General features: G+C 49.1%; 1 protein-coding gene across 3 annotated transcripts in view; it reads left to right on the top strand.

The window, feature by feature from the left end:
- The window catches only part of LOC119954415 (src kinase-associated phosphoprotein 1-like), a 511846-nt gene that overhangs the window by 488470 nt on the left and 3988 nt on the right, over positions 1–19388 (top strand). For 2 of the 3 annotated variants that reach the window (XM_038779616.1, XM_038779617.1), the window contains one exon: positions 16297–16396. In XM_038779616.1, the coding sequence (XP_038635544.1) occupies positions 16297–16389 (93 nt within the window). In that variant the 3' untranslated portion in view covers positions 16390–16396. The remainder of the gene's footprint in view (positions 1–16296; positions 16397–19388) is intronic. The other variant, XM_038779618.1, reaches the window with a different exon arrangement.

The following is a 19388-nucleotide window of genomic DNA, read 5'->3' as shown; positions in this document are numbered from 1 at the left end:
GGACATTTCCATTCAGCTCAGTCAGTGTGTGTTAGGACTTCCAAGTAATCCCACAGCGCAGCTTGGGGGATATTCCCAGTTTCCAATGGTCCAGAGACAAGAAGATCGAGACCATTATCTGGTCATTTACTTAATTACTTTGTGGAAGCTTGCTGTGCACAAATTGGGATGTTGCCTATGTTACAACAGTGACTACACTTCCAAAATGCTTTTGTCACTTGTAAAGTTGGGCCATCATTAGGTTGTGCATGCTGCTATATAAATGGAAGTCTTCTTGTATAGCATTGTACTCCAGGAGGAGACCCCACATTTAGGAGAGATTGGGAAATCTGTTTTTTAATGCTTGCAGAATATTTGATTCCTGGTTCTTTCTGTGGGTTAGGCTAGTGTCCTGTTCAATAAACCGAGGCTGCCCTCTGCTGTGAGCTTACTGTTGGTAAAATGTGTCCCCAACGACACAGCGCATTCAGTTAGAATGAATAATATTACTCTGGATTGAGACTCTATAAAATGGTCGCTTGTAAATTCAATGCGCTGAGATCAAATAAATGTACAAGGGAAGCAGGTTTACACGCCACAGAACACAGATGAACTTGCCCTCATGTTGTGTCTCTCCTGACTGCATTGAATTATTTCCAAACTGGGTGAGCCAAATAACACAAACCATCGGCATTTGTGCCAGTAATTATCCATACACAATCCACCACCAACATATCCAAAATCATCAGGACAGAAACATAAAATTAGAGCCAGACCATTTGAAAAAAAAAAGAAAATGAAAATCGCTTTATTGTCACGAGTAGGCTTCAATTAAGTTACTGTGAAAAGCCCCGAGTCGCCACATTCCGGCGCCTGTCCAGGGAGGCTGGTACGGGAAGACTTGTGTTGTAAGACTTCTTACTGTGCTCACCCCAGTCCAACGCCGGCATCTCCACATTTAGAGGTGATGTCAGGAAACACCTGTTAACACGAACCCTGATGGAAATCTGTAACTCTCTCCCACAGAACGCTGTTGAACCTGAAGGTTAATTTGATATCTTAAAACGGAGGCAGACAGATTTTTAATACGGTAAGAAGTTTTACAACACCAGGTTAAAGTCTAACAGTCACCTGAGGAAGGAGCTGTGCTCCGAAAGCTCGTGATTTGAAACAAACCTGTTGGACTTTAACCTGGTGTTGTAAGACTTCTTACTGTGCTCCCCCCAGTCCATCGCCGGCAACTCCACATCATGTATTTAATAGGCAGATGTATTCAGGATTATGGGACCACCACAAGTAATTGGAGTTGAGGTGTGGAGCAGCCATGAGCTTCGGGATGGCAGAGCAGGTTCAAGGAGAGGAATAGCCTCCTCCTGTTCGCATGCATCTATCCTTCTTAGCTTAGAGCGACGTGGTGGCTCAGTGGTTAGCACTGCTGCCTCACAGCTCCAGGGACCCGGGTTCAATTCCAACCTCGGGTCACTGTCTGTGTGGCGTTTGCACTCTCTCCCCGTGTGTGCGTGGGTTTCCTCCGGGTGCTCCGGTTTCCTCCCAAAGTCCAAAGATGTGCAGGGTAGGCAGATTGGCCACGCTAAATTGCCCCTTAGTGTCCAAAAGGTTAATTGGGGTTACGGGAATAGGGTGGAGACGTGGGCTTAAATAGGCTGCTCTTTCCATGGGCTGGTGCAGACTCGATGGGCCGAATGGCCTCCTTCTGCACTGTAAATTCTATGATTATTATGAGTGCAGGATAAAGTGATTCCATTTAATTATTGCAACAGCAATGAACTGTATTGCAGTAGCGCCTTAAATGTGGTAAATATCAATGGGTGGCTACGTTAGCGAACAAGATCTGACCCTGAGCCACGTAAGGAAATATTTGGACAGGTGACCAAAAGCTTCATCAAAGAGGCAGGTTTTAAAGAGCGACTTAAAGAGGGAGAGAGTGGTTCAGGGAGAGAATTCCAGAGTTTAGGATCCAGGCTATTGAAAACGCAGGTGCCAGTGATGGAGCTATGAAAAGGACAGATTGGGAAGGACTGGAGAGGTGAATGAGGTTAGAGAATGGCTATAGGAGGCCGTGGTGAATGAGGTTAGAGAATGGCAATGGGAGGCCGTGGTGAATGAGGTTAGAGAATGGCTATAGGAGGCCGTATGAAGGAGATTAGAGACTGGCTATAGGAGGCCGTGGTGAATGAGGTTAGAGAATGGCTATAGGAGGCCGTGGTGAATGAGGTTAGAGAATGGCAATGGGAGACCGTGGTGAATGAGGTTAGAGAATGGCTATAGGAGGCCGTGGTGAATGAGGTTAGAGAATGGCTATAGGAGGCCGTGGTGAATGAGGTTAGAGAAAGGCTATAGGAGGCCGTGGTGAATGAGGTTAGAGACTGGCTATAGGAGGCCGTGGTGAATGAGGTTAGAGAAAGGCTATTGGAGGCCGTGGTGAATGAGGTTAGAGAAAGGCTATAGGAGGCCGTGGTGAATGAGGTTAGAGACTGGCTATAGGAGGCCGTGGTGAATGAGGTTAGAGAAAGGCTATAGGAGGCCGTGGTGAATGAGGTTAGAGAATGGCTATAGGAGGCCGTGGTGAAGGAGATTAGAGAATGGCTATAGGAGGCCGTGGTGAATGAGGTTAGAGAATGGCTATAGGAGGCCGTGGTGAATGAGGTTAGAGAATGGCTATAGGAGGCCGTGGTGAATGAGGTTAGAGAATGGCTATAGGAGGCCGTGGTGAATGAGGTTAGAGAAAGGCTATAGGAGGCCGTGGTGAATGAGGTTAGAGAAAGGCTATAGGAGGCCGTGGTGAATGAGGTTAGAGAATGGCAATGGGAGGCCGTGGTGAATGAGGTTAGAGAATGGCAATGGGAGGCCGTGGAGAAATTGCAGAAAGGGGGATGAGAATTTTCAAATTCATGCATTGCCATTACCTACTTTCAGAAGACAAAAATTTGCTTTGATGCCTCTCTAGACAGTTTCTAGAAGATCAATCAGTGCAAAGAGAAATATAATTTCCTTGTTACTGGAGAGATTGTGTTAGCTGAACACAAGTTTGAATTTATAAGGTGCAGGTTCGCAGAGCTGCACGTTTCTGATTGGAGGATCATGGGAAGGGCTATGGGTTTGAGTAATCTCACCTCCCAAGCTCAGGAATGTAGCTTTGCAGCCGACCAAGATTAACATTATGAAGTTTTCCTGCCTCTGTGAGCTATGAGGATTCTGAGAAAAATGAATGAAATAAATGTGCGCAGCCTGGAGCCCTGAACTGCCGATGTGGGAAATTAAAAATGTTCACATTGAGGCAATGTGTGGAGCTCTTTTTGCAGATGTTGCTTAGCTACATATCTGGGGCAGTGTCGAGGAACCAAGACTGCAAACAGAGCAAAAAACTGAGATGTTGACCAGGATCCAGAAACATTCACAATTGGTCATTGGCAAGAGGGCTTCAAAACTAAGGACCAAATTATAAGACAGACGCTAATGAACGCAATCGGGAATTCAGGAGAAACTTCTTGACCCGGAGATGTTGAGAATGTGGAACTTGCTACCAAAGCAAGTGATTGAGGTGAACAGTTTAGATACTTTTAGGGGGAACTGGATTAACACACGAGGGCAGAAGGATTTGAAGGATGTGGTAGTTGTGTGAGATGAAGTGGGGTAGGAGGAGTGTCTGGAGCATGGTCCATAGGAACAAGAGTGGGCTATTCAGCCCATCAAGCCTGTACCACCATTCAATACGATTGTGGCTAATTATCCATTTCAATGCCTTTTCTCCACACTATCCCCATTTCCCTTTGTGTAATTGACATTTAGAGATCTGTCATTCTCTGCTTTAAACAGACTCGAAGCCTGAGCTGCCACAGTCCTCGGGGTTAGAGAATTCAAAAGATTCACGAGGCTATGAGTAAGAAAGATTCTCCTCACCTCAGTCCTAATCGGCTTTCGCCTTATTGTGTCCCCTGGTTCTAGACTCCTCAACCAGGGGAAACATCTTGCCTGCAGCTACCCTGTCTATTCCTTTTACAAATCTTGACCGTTTCAATGAGATTATCTCTCATTCTTTGGAACTGTAGAGGATGTAGGTCCAGTTTCCCCAGCCTCCTGTCATAGGATAGTGCTGCCTTCCTGGGAACAAGTCCTTGATTACACTCCCTCTATGGCAATAATATCCCTCCTAAAGTAGGGGAACCACAACTGCACCCAGTACCCCAGGTGCGGTCTAACCAAGACTCTACAATTGAAGCAAGACCAGTCGATTAAATGACCTCTGCCTGTGCCTTCCTTAATAACTCTTGTTACCGAGGCTGAGTTCAAAAACGTCCTGTTCTTTTTACACGCTCGGATTTGGACTCAGTTTATTGGGAAACGAAAATAAATCTCACTTAGTTAAGACTGAGAGCCCTGTGTTGATAATGCAATAAAATGCCTCTTCACAAAACTAGAGTAAACTCCAATATTTACCTGATCCCTGACAATTCTACTGGAAGATTCAGTTACTGCAGCAATAGCAGTAAGAAGCTTTACAACACCAGGGTAAAGTGCAACATGTTTGTTTCAAACACTAGCTTTCGGAGGTGAAGGATTAGGGTCAGGGTTAGGATTCACCTGAGGAAGGACCAGTGCTCTGAAAGCTCGTGTTTGAAACAAACCTGTTGGACTTTAACCTGGTGTTGTAAGATTTCTTACTGTGCTCACCCCAGTCAACCACCACCGGACTCGTGGAGTACTTTGCCGGGGGGGGAGTGGAAGTGGGGCCGTCACCAAAGCCTCCAGACCTGTACCCGCACAGGACGCCACCTCCAATCTCTTCCATGCGTCACCCTCCCCTTCCGTCACCCACCTGCGAATCATCGCCACGTTCGCCGCCCAATAATATCCACACAGGTTGGGCAGCGCCAGGCCCCCTACCTCCCTTCTTCGCTCCAAAAATACCCTCCTTACTCTCGGGGCCTTCCGCGCCCTCACGAACCCCAGAATCGACTTATTCACCCTTCTGAAAAAAGCCTTCGGGATCAACATGGGGAGGCACTGGAAAAGAAACAAAAACCTCGGGAGCACCGTCATTTTAACCGACTGGACCCTGCCCGCCAACGAGAGCGGCAGCGCATTCCACCTCCTGAACTCCTCCTCTATCTGCCCCACCAGCCGCGAAAAGTTAAGCCTATGCATGGCCCCCCCAGGTCCTAGCCACGTGGACCCCAAGATACCTAAAGCTCCCCTCAGCCCTCCTCAACGGGAGTTCCCCTATCTCCCTCTTCAGTTGGCTTGTTAACGAGCTCAATTGCATGTGAATAATTTTTCTTTAACGGCAGGCAGGAAACTAAAGTGTTGACATCAGGTTTGTAACCTGAACACAAAATCCCAGCCGTGGAAATAAACGATGGGAAAAGTTCGCACTTAAGAAAGGAGGAAGGAACTTGCATTTTTCCACTGCCTTTCGTGACTTCAGGCTGACCCAAAGCACTTCATAATTAACAACGTTCTTTTGAAGTGTGGTTACTGACGTAATGTCGGTACGATGGCAGATAATCTACACACAACAAGATCCCCCAAACAACAATGTGACAATGAATAGCTAATCTGTTATAATGTTGCTGGGGGCAGCACGGTGGCGCAGTGGTTAGCACTGCTGCCTCACGGCGCCGAGGCCCCAGGTTCGATCCCGGCCCTGGGTCACTGTCCGTGTGGAGTTTGCACATTCTCCCCGTGTTTGCGTGGGTTTCGCCCCCACAACCCAAAGATGTGCAGGGTAGGTGGATTGGCCATGCTAAATTGCCCCCTTAATTGGAAAAAAAATAATTGGGTACTCTAAATTTTAAAAAAAATAATGATGTTGCTGGAAGAATAAATATTTGCCTAGGACACAGGACTCTGCACTCTCCTGTACTTCTTCAAAAGAGTAGCCTTGGGGTATGGCAAGGTGGATATGTGGGCCCCTCTGTACTGAACTGTGTAAAGGAATAAGATTTACAGTGCGATGTAAGATAAGAAGTGATGATCCCACAGTCAAGAAGTCTTTGCAGAGGACGCAGATCCCATCGCGTGATGCCAGTCAGAAATGATCAGAGCTCATTAAAAATGAAAGGTGGGAATTTGCCCCTTTACAAAACACAGAACCTCACCCTCTCTGCTCCCTGAGGAATTGGAAGAGTTCACCCTGAATTCTCTCAGGTGCTGCCCTTGGAATCTGCCTTTAAGGGCGAGCACCAGCATGTCATCACCAGAAAGGAAGTGTGTCTTGTAATCCAGTCTCAGTTTTACTTTGGCCTGTGAGCAGAACACAGCACACACGGCTCTGCTACTGAAGTCGTCAAGCTTTCTAACCATATATATATGTTTTTGCGTGCTTAGTTTAAATAAATGACCCCACAATGTATTTGCATCATCCTTTACGAGTGATTGGTGCCTTATATCATTATAAAAACACATCAACTGCCGCCCCCATTAACCTTCCTTAATTCACTTGCTGCTTTTTCAATTAAATTATGTAAATATAAAAAAACATGATCTTCCCCCTTGATTAGATCCGGATGTAGCCACACAAGTATACACTCTCTCGTCCAAGTTCACACTCAGGCTCACACTCATCTACCTACACACCTGCATACACACACAATCCAAACTCTCACTAACTCACAGATTTTGAACTTTAACATTCTGCATGTTCACAGGGTTTATCTGTTTTGATATCTATCGCTCAATCAACACACATAACATAGATTGGTCATTGGTCATTTATCTTGTTGCTGTTTGTGGGACATAAACTGGCTGTTTGGGAGATGAGGAGATTGTGAATGGAGTTATACCAACACAAGTTCCTTATTCCTGACCCAGGCGAACCAAGAACTTTGCAGCTGAAAAGAGAAAATTCTAAATCAATTATTCAGAGGCTAGAAAAAGCACACGTGGTAAAGATGTTGCATCTGTTCGGGTTTGTCATTACAAGATACATGAAGAGCAAAGTAAGCTTAACAATGAAGGAAGGGTTGCACTTCCATTGCAGCACCGTCCCTTGGGCCAGTGCTGATTTGTGCAGGGAAGGATCCCGGGAGTGCGATGAACAAGTGGTTTAATGGGTCACCCATTCCATAAACAGGGAACCAATTTATGGAGGACAGAATCTATTGAAGATCTGGTCAAGTCTAGAACCGGGATTGTAGAGAAGCTGACAGCAAAAATCCAGATCAACGCTCCGTATGCCAGTATGGAGGGAGTGCTGCACATTCAGTCGGATGAGATGTTTAATTGATGCCCCATCTGCCTTCTCCAGTAAAAGATTCCATGCCAATGTTTTACCGAAGAGCATGGGTGTTCTCTCTGATACCCTCACCAATATTGATCCCTCAACCAAAATCATTAAAAATCAGATTATTTATCTCCGTGCTGTTGCATAAGATGGGTCAGGGGTGACCTAATTGTGCTGTTTAAAATGATAAAGAGATTCTATCAGATTGGTCGAGGGAAACTGTCCTCTTATTGGGTGGCATCCAGAACAAGGGAAAAAAATTTTTAATTAGAGCCAAGCCATTCATAGAACATAGCAGGAGGCCATTCGGCCCATCGAGTCTGCGCCGACCCACTTAAGGCCTCACTTCCACCCTATCCCCGTAACCCAATAACCCCTCCTAACCTTTTTGGACACAAAGGGCAATTTATCATGGCCAACCCACCTAACCTTCACGTCTTTGGACTGTGGGAGGAAACCGGAGCACCCGGAGGAAACCCACACAGACACGGGGAGAACGTGCAGACCCCGCACCGACAGTGACCCAAGCCGGGAATCGAACCTGGGGCCCTGGCGCTGTGAAGCCACAGTGCTATCCACTTGTGCCACCGTGCTGCCCTGTTCAGGGTGAACTTTCACACAAAGTGGAGTGAAATTCGGCAACTCTTCCCCCCCCCCCCCCCCCCCCCCCCACCCCATAGAAAAAAAGCCGTGGATGCTGAGAGTCACATGAAATTTTCAATTAATGGGCATAGGTACGGTAGCACAGTGGGTAGCACTGTTGCTTCACAGCTCCAGGGTCCCAGGTTCGATTCCAGACTTGGGTCACTGTGTGGAGTCTGCACGTTCTCCCCGTGTCTGCGTGGGTTTCCTCCGGGTGCCCCGGTTTCCTCCCACAAGTCCCGAAAGACGTGCTGTTAGGTAATTTGGACATTCTGAATTCTCCCTCTGTGTACCCGAACAGGCGCTGGAGTGTGGCGACCAGGGGTTTTTCACAGTAACTTCATTGCAGTGTTAATGTAAGCCTACTTGTGACAGGAAAGATTATTATTATTGTTAATAATCTACCGGCTGCATGGCGCCCAAACGGTGGCACGACGCTCCCAGTAGATGCTGGCAGATCCCACTTCCAGGTTTTATCCAGCTCGCAATGCCGCGCAAAATCTAACGGGAACTTACAAGATGTTGCGATCTGAATCCTGCCCATTGTGAGCGGATCAGTATTTGGCAAATCTGTGGGCACAAATGGGGACCAGATGGAATGGCACTTGGCGGGGTGGGGGGGGGGGTCTTCCAAGGGATCGGAGGTCCCCAGGTGGGTGCCCTAACCTGGCACGGCTGGTGCCACCTGGGTACTCCAGCTTATTACCCTGGCCCTGCCAGGATCCCCAGTGGCTCTGGCAGGGACACCCACACTGAGGATCAGGCCTACGGGTGCCCTGCCCATGTGAGGTGGGGTGCGGGGGAGGCCTGAGGATCCCCTTATAGGTGAGTTGGGGCGTTGTGGGGGTCTGGGGCTCGTGAAAAAATGAAATGAAAATGAAATGAAATGAAAATGGCTTATTGTCACGAGTAGGCTTCAATGAAGTTACTGTGAAAAGCCCCTAGTCGCCACATTCCGGCGCCTGTCCGGGGAGGCTGGTACTGGAATTGTGTCGGGGACAGAATTTAAAAATGCCGTCCCGATCTCCTCCTGCACTGACGAGTTCCAGTGAGCGGAGTTCCTCGGTGCCGGGTGTGGCCTCAGTGTGGCCTCGGTAATGTGTCGCCTGCTGAGGTCCTGGATTACAACAAGGTCACGTTAGATAACGTGTCCTTTCTCGGCGCTATGAGCGCCATGAAACACCCAGCTAAACACGCTCAACATGGGGCTCTGCTGCAATTTGGCTAGATCGCGCCCAATATATTTTTCTTAGGAACAGGTATCAAAAAGTATAGAGTAAAGTCTGATAAATGGGATTGAAGTGTACACCAGTCACGATCTAATTAAGCAGCAAAGGAGGTTGGTGGGGCTGTATGGTCTCCTCCTGCTCATAATGTTCAACACACAGGAAACTATAAGTACCTTCTCTGTCAGTACTAATGTCCATTATACAACACACATTAACATGGTGTTACAGCTTGCGTTCCATCACTGGCACTGTTGTGCTTGATGTAAAATATGGTTATGTTATCAGTAAGTCATAATAACAGCAGTAAGCCTTCATAATCTCTGGTTCTTTTGATTTATAGTGATTCTCCTTTTATACATCAAATGTAGGGTGGTGCGCTGGTTAAAGGTTGATGAATGAGGGGCCTGACTGTGTTGCCAAGATCTTTCAGCCAGCTTGCAAGCAGACAGGATGGCGAAAGGGAACGGATGCAAGCATCAGCAAAAAAAAAAAAAATGATTGTATCAGCCACTCGTTCCTGGCAGCTGGTGCTGGAAGTCTGATAACACAGGAGTACCTGGGAGCAGTCACTTAGCAACATGCCGCTGGGGCACTGAGGCAGTTTGACAGCCTCAGTGTCAGAACGTCTCCCAGAAGAGGCAGTCCTGCAAAGTGGTCGACTCGCAGGTGACACGTCCCTCCTTGTTTGTGACCAGCCCAACAACACTGAGAAACATGGGTAACTGGACATGATGCTGATAACAGATCAGCCAAGTGTTGCAAACTAGCACCTCCCCATAACGAAAGGGGCAAAGGGAGCAGCAGTCAAACAACGATCCTCAGGAAATTGGCACCGATCACAATTCCTGAGATGAGTTCAGTATATTACAAATTTAGTGTCATTAGCCAGCAGCTGCACAGTTTAGTGCCAGCACCAATATAAATATTTGAAATGGGAGTGTTAGGGTTTTACAGCTCTTTATTTTGCTCTCATTATGACCTCAGGATCATTGACACAGTGTACTGATAGAGCGAAGGGAGATGCTGAATAATATGGTCTGCATGTGCTGCAATCTGTCCATTTTTCTGATTTGTTGCAGATACATTCCCAACTCAAAGTCACATCATCGATAACAAAGGGAAAAAAATGTCAGTGTTCGCTGAAAGTCGTTTTTCTACATTTCTTATTTCTCTAGCAACATATCTGTTAAATATTAATGATTATCCATGTTGCAATCTGCCCCGGCATGCAAGTTCGGTAGTGGGAGAGAGATCTGTTTTAAGGTTTCAAAGTCAAATCACGTTAAAAATAAAGAAAAAAAGCTCATGTGACATTGTGATTCCAGGGTGACAAATCTTCACCCTCTCCATATTATCCCTTTGTTGAAAGCTTACAGCTTGTATTTATATTCCATTTTCCACAGCGTCAGGATATCGCAGAGAGCTTCACAGTCGACAAAGTACTTATTGAAGTGTAGTCACCAGTGTGACATACGAAAAGCAGCAGCCAAATTGTGCACAGCAGGATCCCAGAGACAGAACTATGACAATGAGCAGAGAATCTAGAAATATTGGTTGAGGGATGACGCACGATCAATGACTACTAAAGCGAGGTTGTAGTACAACTGAAGGCTTTAATAAGCTAGATGTTTCCCCCAGCAGCTCAGGTACAGAAAGGAAGCTGCTGGGGCTGCACGGGCTCTTATACCCCGCCTTGCAGGGTGGAGCTACCATACAGTCTCGACCAATAGACAACATGCATTATCCACCAATGGTGTTCCAGCATTACTAGGTAACATAATGCCTCTAACCAGACTACCACATTCACCCCCTGTTAAAAAAAGAGTCCGGCGGGGGTGGTGGCTTGGTATTACAACTTTGTAACATGGTAGAATTTATGGTTATGGAGGTACCGTAATACCTCCGTACAGCGTTTTGACTTATAATCATAACTATTTACAAAATACTTTACAATTTCACAATGAACTATATCCATGTTATAGTGAAGCAATCAGTCAATCGGGGGCCCTGGTCGTCCTCTGTGATTGTCGAAGCTTTGGTGGTGACGCCGGTGGAGGTTCTGGCGTCTGTGCCTCCGGGAGCGTGGTTTCCGTCTCTGTGGCAGCTTCAACACCCCCAGACGGTGCTGGTGGGGAAGCTGATTGACCTGGGAAGGGAGCATCTGCGGGGTGCGTCGGTGGGCGGGGGGCCCTAGACATGGCCGGCGGAAGGACCGATCCTCCTGGGAAGGGGGCAGCTGTAAGGTGCCCCGGTGGGTTGGTGGGTGGGACTGGTGGCGGGGGGGGGGGGTGCGCGGGGATCCGGCGGGCGCCAGGTCGCGTAGGGAGACCGTGTCTTGTCGGGGTACGCCACGTAGGCGTACTGGGGGTTAGCGTGGAGAAGATGGACCCTCTCGACCAACGGGTCCGACTTGTGCGCCCGCACATGTTTTCGGAGCAGGATGGGTCCGGGGGCTGCCAGCCAGGTCGGGAACGAGGTCCCAGTGGAGGACTTCCTGGGGAAAACAAGGAGACGTTCGTGAGGTGTTTGGTTGGTCGTGGTGCAGAGCAGGGACCGGATGGAGTGCAGGGCATCCGGGAGGACTTCCTGCCAGCGGGAGACTGGGAGATTTCTGGACCGTAGGGCCAGTAGGACGGTCTTCCAGACCGTACCGTTCTCCCTCTCTACCTGTCCGTTTACCCGGGGGTTGTAACTGGTCATCCTGCTCGAGGCAATGCCCTCGCTGAGCAGGAATTGACGCAGTTCGTCGCTCATAGAGGACCCACTATCACTGTGTATGTAAGCAGGGAACCCGAACAGGGTAAAGATGCTATGGAGGGCTTTGATGACAGTGGTTGCGGTCATGTCGGGGCAGGGGATGGCGAATGGGAATCGGAGAACTCGTCAATCACGTTCAGGAAGTACGAGTTGCGGTCGGTGGAGGGGAGGGGACCTTTGAAGTCCATACTGAGGCGTTCAAAGGGACGGGAAGCCTTTATCAGGTGCGCTTTCTCTGGCCGGTAGAAGTGCGGCTTGCACTCCGCGCAAATTTGACAATTCCTGGTGGCTGTCCTGACCTCCTCGATGGAGTAGGGCAAGTTGCGGGTCTTGACAAAATGGAAGAAGCGAGTGACCCCCGGGTGGCAGAGGTCCTTGTGGAGGGCTCTGAGGCGGTCCACTTGTGCGTTGGCACATGTGCCGCGAGACAGGGCATCAGGGGGGCTTGTTTAGCTTCCCGGGATGATACAAGGTCTCGTAGTTATAGGTGGAGAGTTCGATCCTCCACCGCAAGATCTTATCGTTCTTTATCTTGCCCCGCTGTGCATTATCGAACATAAAGGCGACCGACCGTTGGTCAGTGAGGAGAGTGAATCTCCTGCCGGTCAGGTAATGCCTCCAATGTCGCACAGCTTCTACTATGGCCTGGGCCTCCTTTTCGACTGAGGAGTGGCGGATTTCGGAAGCATGGAGGGTACGTGAGAAGAAGGCTAAGGGTCTGCCCCCTTGGTTGAGGGTGGCCGCCAGAGCTACGTTGGACGTGTCGCTCTCGACCTGGAAGGGGAGGGACTTATCGATGGCGTGCATCGTGGCCTTTGCAATATCTGCTTTGATGCGGCTGAAGGACTGGCAGACCTCTATCGACAGGAGAAAGACTGTGGATTGGATCAGAGGACGGGCCTTGTCTGCATAGTTGGGGACCCACTGGGCGTAGTAAGAAAAAAATCCCAGGCAGCGTTTCAGGGCCTTGGAGCAGTGTGGGAGGGGGAACTCCATAAGGGGGCACATGCGTTCCGGGTCAGGGCCTATAACTCCATTTCACACTACGTAGCCGAAGATGGCTAGGCGGTCGGTGCTAAACACGCATTTATCCTTGTTATACGTAAGGTTAAGGATTTTCGCGGTCTGGAGGAATTTTCGGAGGTTGGTGTCGTGGTCCTGCTGGTCGTGGCCGCAGATGGTGACATTATCGAGATACGGGAATGTTGCCTGTAAACCGTATCGGTCAACCATTCGGTCCATCTCTCACTGGAAGACCGAGACCCCATTAGTGACTACCTTAAAAAGTGGTAGAGCTGCCTATCTGCCTCGAAGGCAGTGTACTTGCGGTCACTCGTGCGGATGGGGAGCTGGTGGTAGGCGGACTTAAGGTCCACCGTGGAGAAGACCTTGTATTGCACAATCCTGTTTACCAGGTCGGATATGCGGGGGAGAGGGTACGCGTCCAGCTGCGTAAACCTGTTGATGGTCTGACTGTAGTCGATGACCATCCTATTCTTCTCCCGGTCTTTACCACCACTACTTGAGCTCTCCAGGGACTGTTGCTAGCTTCAATGACTCCTTCCCTCAGTAGCCGTTGGACCTCTGACCTAATAAAGATCCAGTCCTGGACACTATACCGTCTGCTCCTGGTGGCGACGGGTTTGCAATCCGGGGTGAGGTTCGCAAACAGGGAAGGCGGATCGACCTTGAGGGTCGTGAGGCTACAGACAGTGAGAGAGGGTATAGAACATAGAACAGTACATAGAACAGTACAGCACAGAACAGGCCCTTCGGCCCTCGATGTTGTGCCGAGCAATGATCACCCTACTCAAATCCACGTATCCACCCTTTACCCGTAACCCAACAACTCCCCCCCTTAACCTTACTATTAGGACACTATGGGCAATTTAGCATGGCCAATCCACCTAACCCGCACATCTTTGGACTGTGGGAGGAAACCGGAGCACCCGGAGGAAACCCACGCACACACGGGGAGGATGTGCAGACTCCACACAGACAGTGACCCAGCCGGGAATCGAACCTGAGACCCTGGAGCTGTGAAGCATTGATGCTAACCACCATGCTACCATGCTGCCCTAGGGCCGCTGAATTTGAAAGTTAGACTTTGGAGGTTACACTGGAAGTCTAACCCTAGGAGTGTGGCCGCGCAGAGGTGGGGAAGGACGTAGAGCCGGTAATTTTTCAACTCCCTTCCCTGGACCGTGAGATTTGCTACACAGAACCCATTTATCTCTACTGAGTGGGAACCGGAGGCCAGGGAGATTTTTTGATTAACAGGATAGACGGGGAGAGAACAGCGCTTTACCCTGTCGGGGTGTATGAAGCTCCCCGTGCTCCCAGAGTCGATTAAGCATGACCTCTCGTGTCCGTTGATTAGCACCGTTGTAGTAGCAGTTGAGAGTGTTCAAGGCCGAGACTGGTCCAGGGTCATCGAGGCTAAACGTGGCAGCAGCTGGGTGTTCTTGTCGGGCAGTGTGTGGTCATCTGCACTGAGGTCCTGGGAGTCCATCCAAAATGGCGGCACCCATCCATCGCACGCGGCATCCGCGGAACAAGATGGCGGTGCCCGGAGGCCACACGTGGCCCTGGAGGAGGAAGATGGCGGCATTCGCTGGCCGCAAGGGGCCCGCGGAGAGGGTTGTAGTGGCGGTCCGCATTCACTTCCGGAGACTGCAGCGACCGCCCGGGCCTGGCATACCGCCACAAAATGGCCCTTTTTGCCGCACCCTTTACAGGTGGACGAACGGGCTGGACAGCGTTGTCGGGGGTGTTTGGCTTGCCTGCAAAAATAGCAGCGGGGCCCCCCGGGTTGCTGGGCCGTCTTGCAGTGCAAGCCTGTGTGGGGCATCGCCTCCAAGTCGGCTGCAGAGGGGTTTCACACTGCCCAGGGGATGCCGCGCGGTCAGGGGCGAAGGCGCGGGCATTTCGGGAGGCCACATCCAGGGAGCCGGCAAGGGCCCGGGCCTCCTTGAGGCCGAGAGTTTCTCCAGCAAACGCTGGCGGATTTGAGAGGACAGCATACCCGCAACGAAAGCGTCCCGAATCAACAGTTCAGTGTGGCCGTTTGCTGAAACCTGCGAGCAGCTGCAGTTTCTCCCCAACACTAGGAGCGAACGGTAGAATTCTTCCAGTGACTCACCAGGAATTTGTCGCCTCGTTGCTAGTAGATGCCGGGCGTAGACCTGATTCAGCAACTCCATCGTGGCATCGAAGTCGTCCGCGTCCTCGATGAGGGTGTAGACTTCTGGGCTCACCCTCGAGTGCAGAATCTGCAGTTTCCGTTCTCCTGTGGGTGTGTTTTCTGCCATTCCGAGGTAGCCGTTGATGCACGCTAGCCAGTGCTTGAAAGTCGCCGTCGAGTTTACTGCGTGGGGGCTGAGTTGCAGACACTCCGGCTTGATTCAGAGCTCCATTCTTTAAATCTAGCTTATTAAATTGATGCATAATCAATGACTACTAAAGCGAGGTTGTAGTACAACTGAAGGCTTTAATAAGCTAGATGTTTCCCCCAGCAGCTCAGGTACAGAAAGGAAGCTGCTGGGGCTGCACGGACTCTTATACCCTGCCTTGCACGGTGGAGCTACCATACAGTCTCGACCAATAGACAACATGCATTATCCACCAATGGTGTTCCAGCATTACTAGGTACCGTAATACCTCTAACCAGACTACCACAAGGGATAAATGTTGACCATGTACAGGAGGAGGCTCCCTTGCTCAATTAGTAGCCAATGACATCTTGTGCATCTATCTGAGGGGGGGGAAGAAGGGGCTTCGGATTACAGATTCTTCTGAAAGATGATGCCTCTGACAGGGCAACACTCTCTCAGTATTGGCAGCAAGAGAGCCCACCTGGATCATTCGCTCAAGTCTCAGGGGTGGAACTTGAGCTCACAGCTTCATGACTCAGTAAGGAAGGAGCAGTTCTCCGAAAGCTCGTGTTTGAAACAAACCTGTTGGACTTTAATCTGGTGCTGTAAGGCTTCTTACTGTGCTTACCCCAGTCCAACGCTGGCATCTCCACATCACAGTAATGGAAAGATCTCAATTAAAGGCAGAATCTCAGCAGGCCTGGCAGCGTCTGTGGAGAGAGAGACAGTTTTTTTGATAAATTTAGAATATCCAACTAATTTTTTCCAATTAAGGGGCAATTTAGCATGGCCAATCCCTGCATATCTTTGGGTTGTGGGGGCGATACCCACGCAAACACGGGGAGAATGTGCAAACTCCACATGGACAGTGACCCAGAGCCGGGATCGAACCCGGGACCTCGGTGCCGTGAGGCAGCAGTGCTAACCACTGCGCCACCATGCTGCCCTGAGAGAAACAGAGTTAACGTTTCAAGTTTGTGCGACTCTTTATCTGAAGCCTTAAAACATTTATGCAAATTTCCTCCAGACGAAAGATCTTAACTGGAATCTCTTTATTCTTCTTCTCTTTCAGGACTATAACCATTATGGATGGTGGGTTGGAGAGATGAAAGGTATAATCGGCATCGTACCAAAGGATTACCTGATGGAAGCCTATGAAATCTGAGGGGCAGGCCTGTATTCTTAGCTGAAAAAGTAATTTAGTGATGTTTTCTGTGTTTTAAGGCATACATGAGTGTACAAAGTACAAGTTGACTAAAATTAGGGGCAGCATGGTGGCACAGTGGTTAGCATTGCTGCCTACGGCGCTGAGGACCTGCTTTCGAATCTCGGCCCGGGGTCACTGTCTGTGAGGAGTTTGCACATTCTTCCCGTGTCTGCGTGGGTCTCATCCCCACAACCCAAAGATGTGCAGGGTAGGTGGATTGGCCACGCTAAATTGCCCCTTAATTGGAAAAAATAATTGGGCACTCTAAATTTTTTTTTTAAAGTTGACTAAAATTATGGTATTTTCCATCTGAAATGAAAATTGAGACAGCAGGGTGGCACAGTGGTTAGCACTGCTGCCTCATGGCGCCAAGGTCCCAGGTTCGATCTCGGCTCTGGGTCACTGTCCGTGTGGAATTTTGCACATTCTCCCCATGTCTGCGTGGGTTTTGCCCCCACAGCCTAAAGATGTGCAGGGTAGGTGGATTGGTCACGCTAAATTGCCCCTTAATTGGAAAAAATAATTGGGTACTCTAAATTTAAAAGGAAAAAAAAATGAAATGAAAAAATGAAATGAAAATCGGTTATTGTCACAAGTAGGCTTCAAATGAAGTTACTGTGAAAAGCCCCTAGTCGCCACCTTCCGGAGCCTGTTCGGGGAGGCTGGTACGGGAATTGAAACCGTGCTGCTGGCCTGCCTTGGTCTGCTTTCAAAGCCAGCTATTTAGCCCTGTGCTAAACCAGCCCCAGAACCAAATGGAGTGTTTTCCGATAGGGATTCACAGGCTTTAGGGAAAAGGAGACGGGATCATTTTCCAGAATACACTTGCCAAGTCCCACAAAACACAGAAAATGTTTTTTAAAATATTTTTATTGAATACATTTTTCATGATAGCAAAACAAAGCCACATTAAACAACAAATACATAAAGGTACAATGCATGAATAGCACAATCAATAATCAACTAACTCCACTAACCCCAATCCTTCAACATATAACTAAAACCTGAAACTGCCCTCTAACAGCTGATGGTGACTAACTCTCTGAGAATGGAACTAAATAGCTACCATCTCGAGTAAAACCCTTCTGTCGACCCTTTAAGGATATACTTGACCTTCTCTGGATATAGGAACTCCATTAGGTCACCCAACCAGGCCGAGGCACTGGGCGGAGTCGGAGATCTCCATCCCAGGAGAACGCGTCGCCAGGCTATCAATGAGGCAATGGCGAGGACCCCGGCCTTTACCCTCGTCTACAGCACCAGCGAGTCGGAGACCCCGTAAATGGCCACCAGCGGAAAAGGCTCCCGCTCGATATCCAGAATCCCTGACATGGTGTTAAAGAAAGAGACCCAGAAACTTACAAGTTTAAGACACGACCAGAAATCCAGGGTATGATTCGCTGGACCCCAAGAACAGTGTTTGCGCCTATCCTCTACCCCAAGAAAATAAACTCATCCTCGTCTTGCTCAGATGGGCCCTGTGCATCGCCTTGAACTGAATCAAGCTGAGCTGAGCACAGGAGGAGGTAGAGTTGACCCTGTGAGAAGCCTCACTCCACACACCACCCCCATCAAAAACCAGACCCAGCTCACCCTCTCATTTGCTCTTCACAGAGCAGGATCAGGCTGGAAATTTCCAAAATCATCCCCTCAACCAACTCAGTCAGAGATAAGATCCGATTCAAGAGGGAGAGAGAAGGTTTTCATAGAATAGAATAGAATCACTACAGTGCAGAAGGAGTCCATTTGGCCCATCAAGTCTGCACCAATCCTTGGAAAGAGCATCCCACCGACCCCTACCCTACCCCGTAACCCAATATCCCCACCTACCCTTTTGGACACTAAAGGGCAATTTAGCATGCCCATTCTACCTAACCTGCACATCTTTGGATGTGGGAGGAAACCGGAGTGCCCGGAGGAAACCTATGCAGACACAGGGAGAACCTGCAGACTCCACACAGACAGTAAGCCAAGTTTGGAATTGAACCTGGGACCCTGGAGCTGTGATGCAGTAGTGCTAACCACTGTGCCACCACGTCGCCCTAGGTGCCAAGGGAAATGAAGAGATCACCATACACAAGAAACCACGCACCTGGGAATGAAGAGATCTCCATACACAAGAAACCACGCACCTGGGAATTACCTGAATAAATTAGACATCGGGAGTTAGAATTTGCCCAACGGCTCCTCAAACCCAGCAAACCTGCCCTCCACAAACTGGTCCCCAAACATCTCCAGCCCTTCCTCCCCCCATGACCTGAACTTTGAGTCTGAATCCGCTGGCACAAAGAGGTGATTCTTGCAAATAGGGGCGAACAACGATATGGAGCCCAGCTTGAAATCTTGTCTAAACGGCCTCCAAATCCTCAGCGTGGACACCACTACCATTCCCGAGGTACATTTTGCTGAGGAAAACAGAAGCGAGGTAGTTACCAAGCTAGAACCACAATAAGGGCTCGCCTCCATCTGCCCCCATATGGAATTCGGATCACTGAGCCTCCCCGAGACTTTTTCAATATTAGCTGCCCAATAAGAAAATAATAGATTAGGTAAAGCTAAGTGTGTCTCTCTCTCTCTCTCTGAAGAAACAACCTACGAATCCTCGGCGTCTTGCCCACCCAAATGAAGGAGGCTAACACCTTGTTGACTCCAGTAAAGAACAATTTGGGAAGAAAAGTGGGGAGACACTGAAAAAGCAATAAAAACCACAGGAGAACATTTATCTTAAGAGTCTGACCCCCTGCTCGCCAAGGACAGGGCCAGGTTATCCCACATCTGCAAATCAGATTTAAGCCCATTATAGTTTAATTTTATTTCTGAAATGAGGCCCAATCATGGGCCCCCCGGATTCCTAGATAACAAAAGCTGGATCTGACCAAGCAAACAGGCAACATTCTCCGATTGGCTCCCCACTCCCGGGGGAATACACTAGAAATATTCACTCTTATCGAAATTCA

The sequence above is a fragment of the Scyliorhinus canicula genome, chromosome 19, assembly GCF_902713615.1.
Source record: "Scyliorhinus canicula chromosome 19, sScyCan1.1, whole genome shotgun sequence".
Lineage (NCBI taxonomy): Eukaryota > Metazoa > Chordata > Chondrichthyes > Carcharhiniformes > Scyliorhinidae > Scyliorhinus > Scyliorhinus canicula.
The sequence above is the reverse complement of the archived record's forward strand: the minus strand, read 5'-3'. Positions and strand labels throughout refer to the sequence as shown.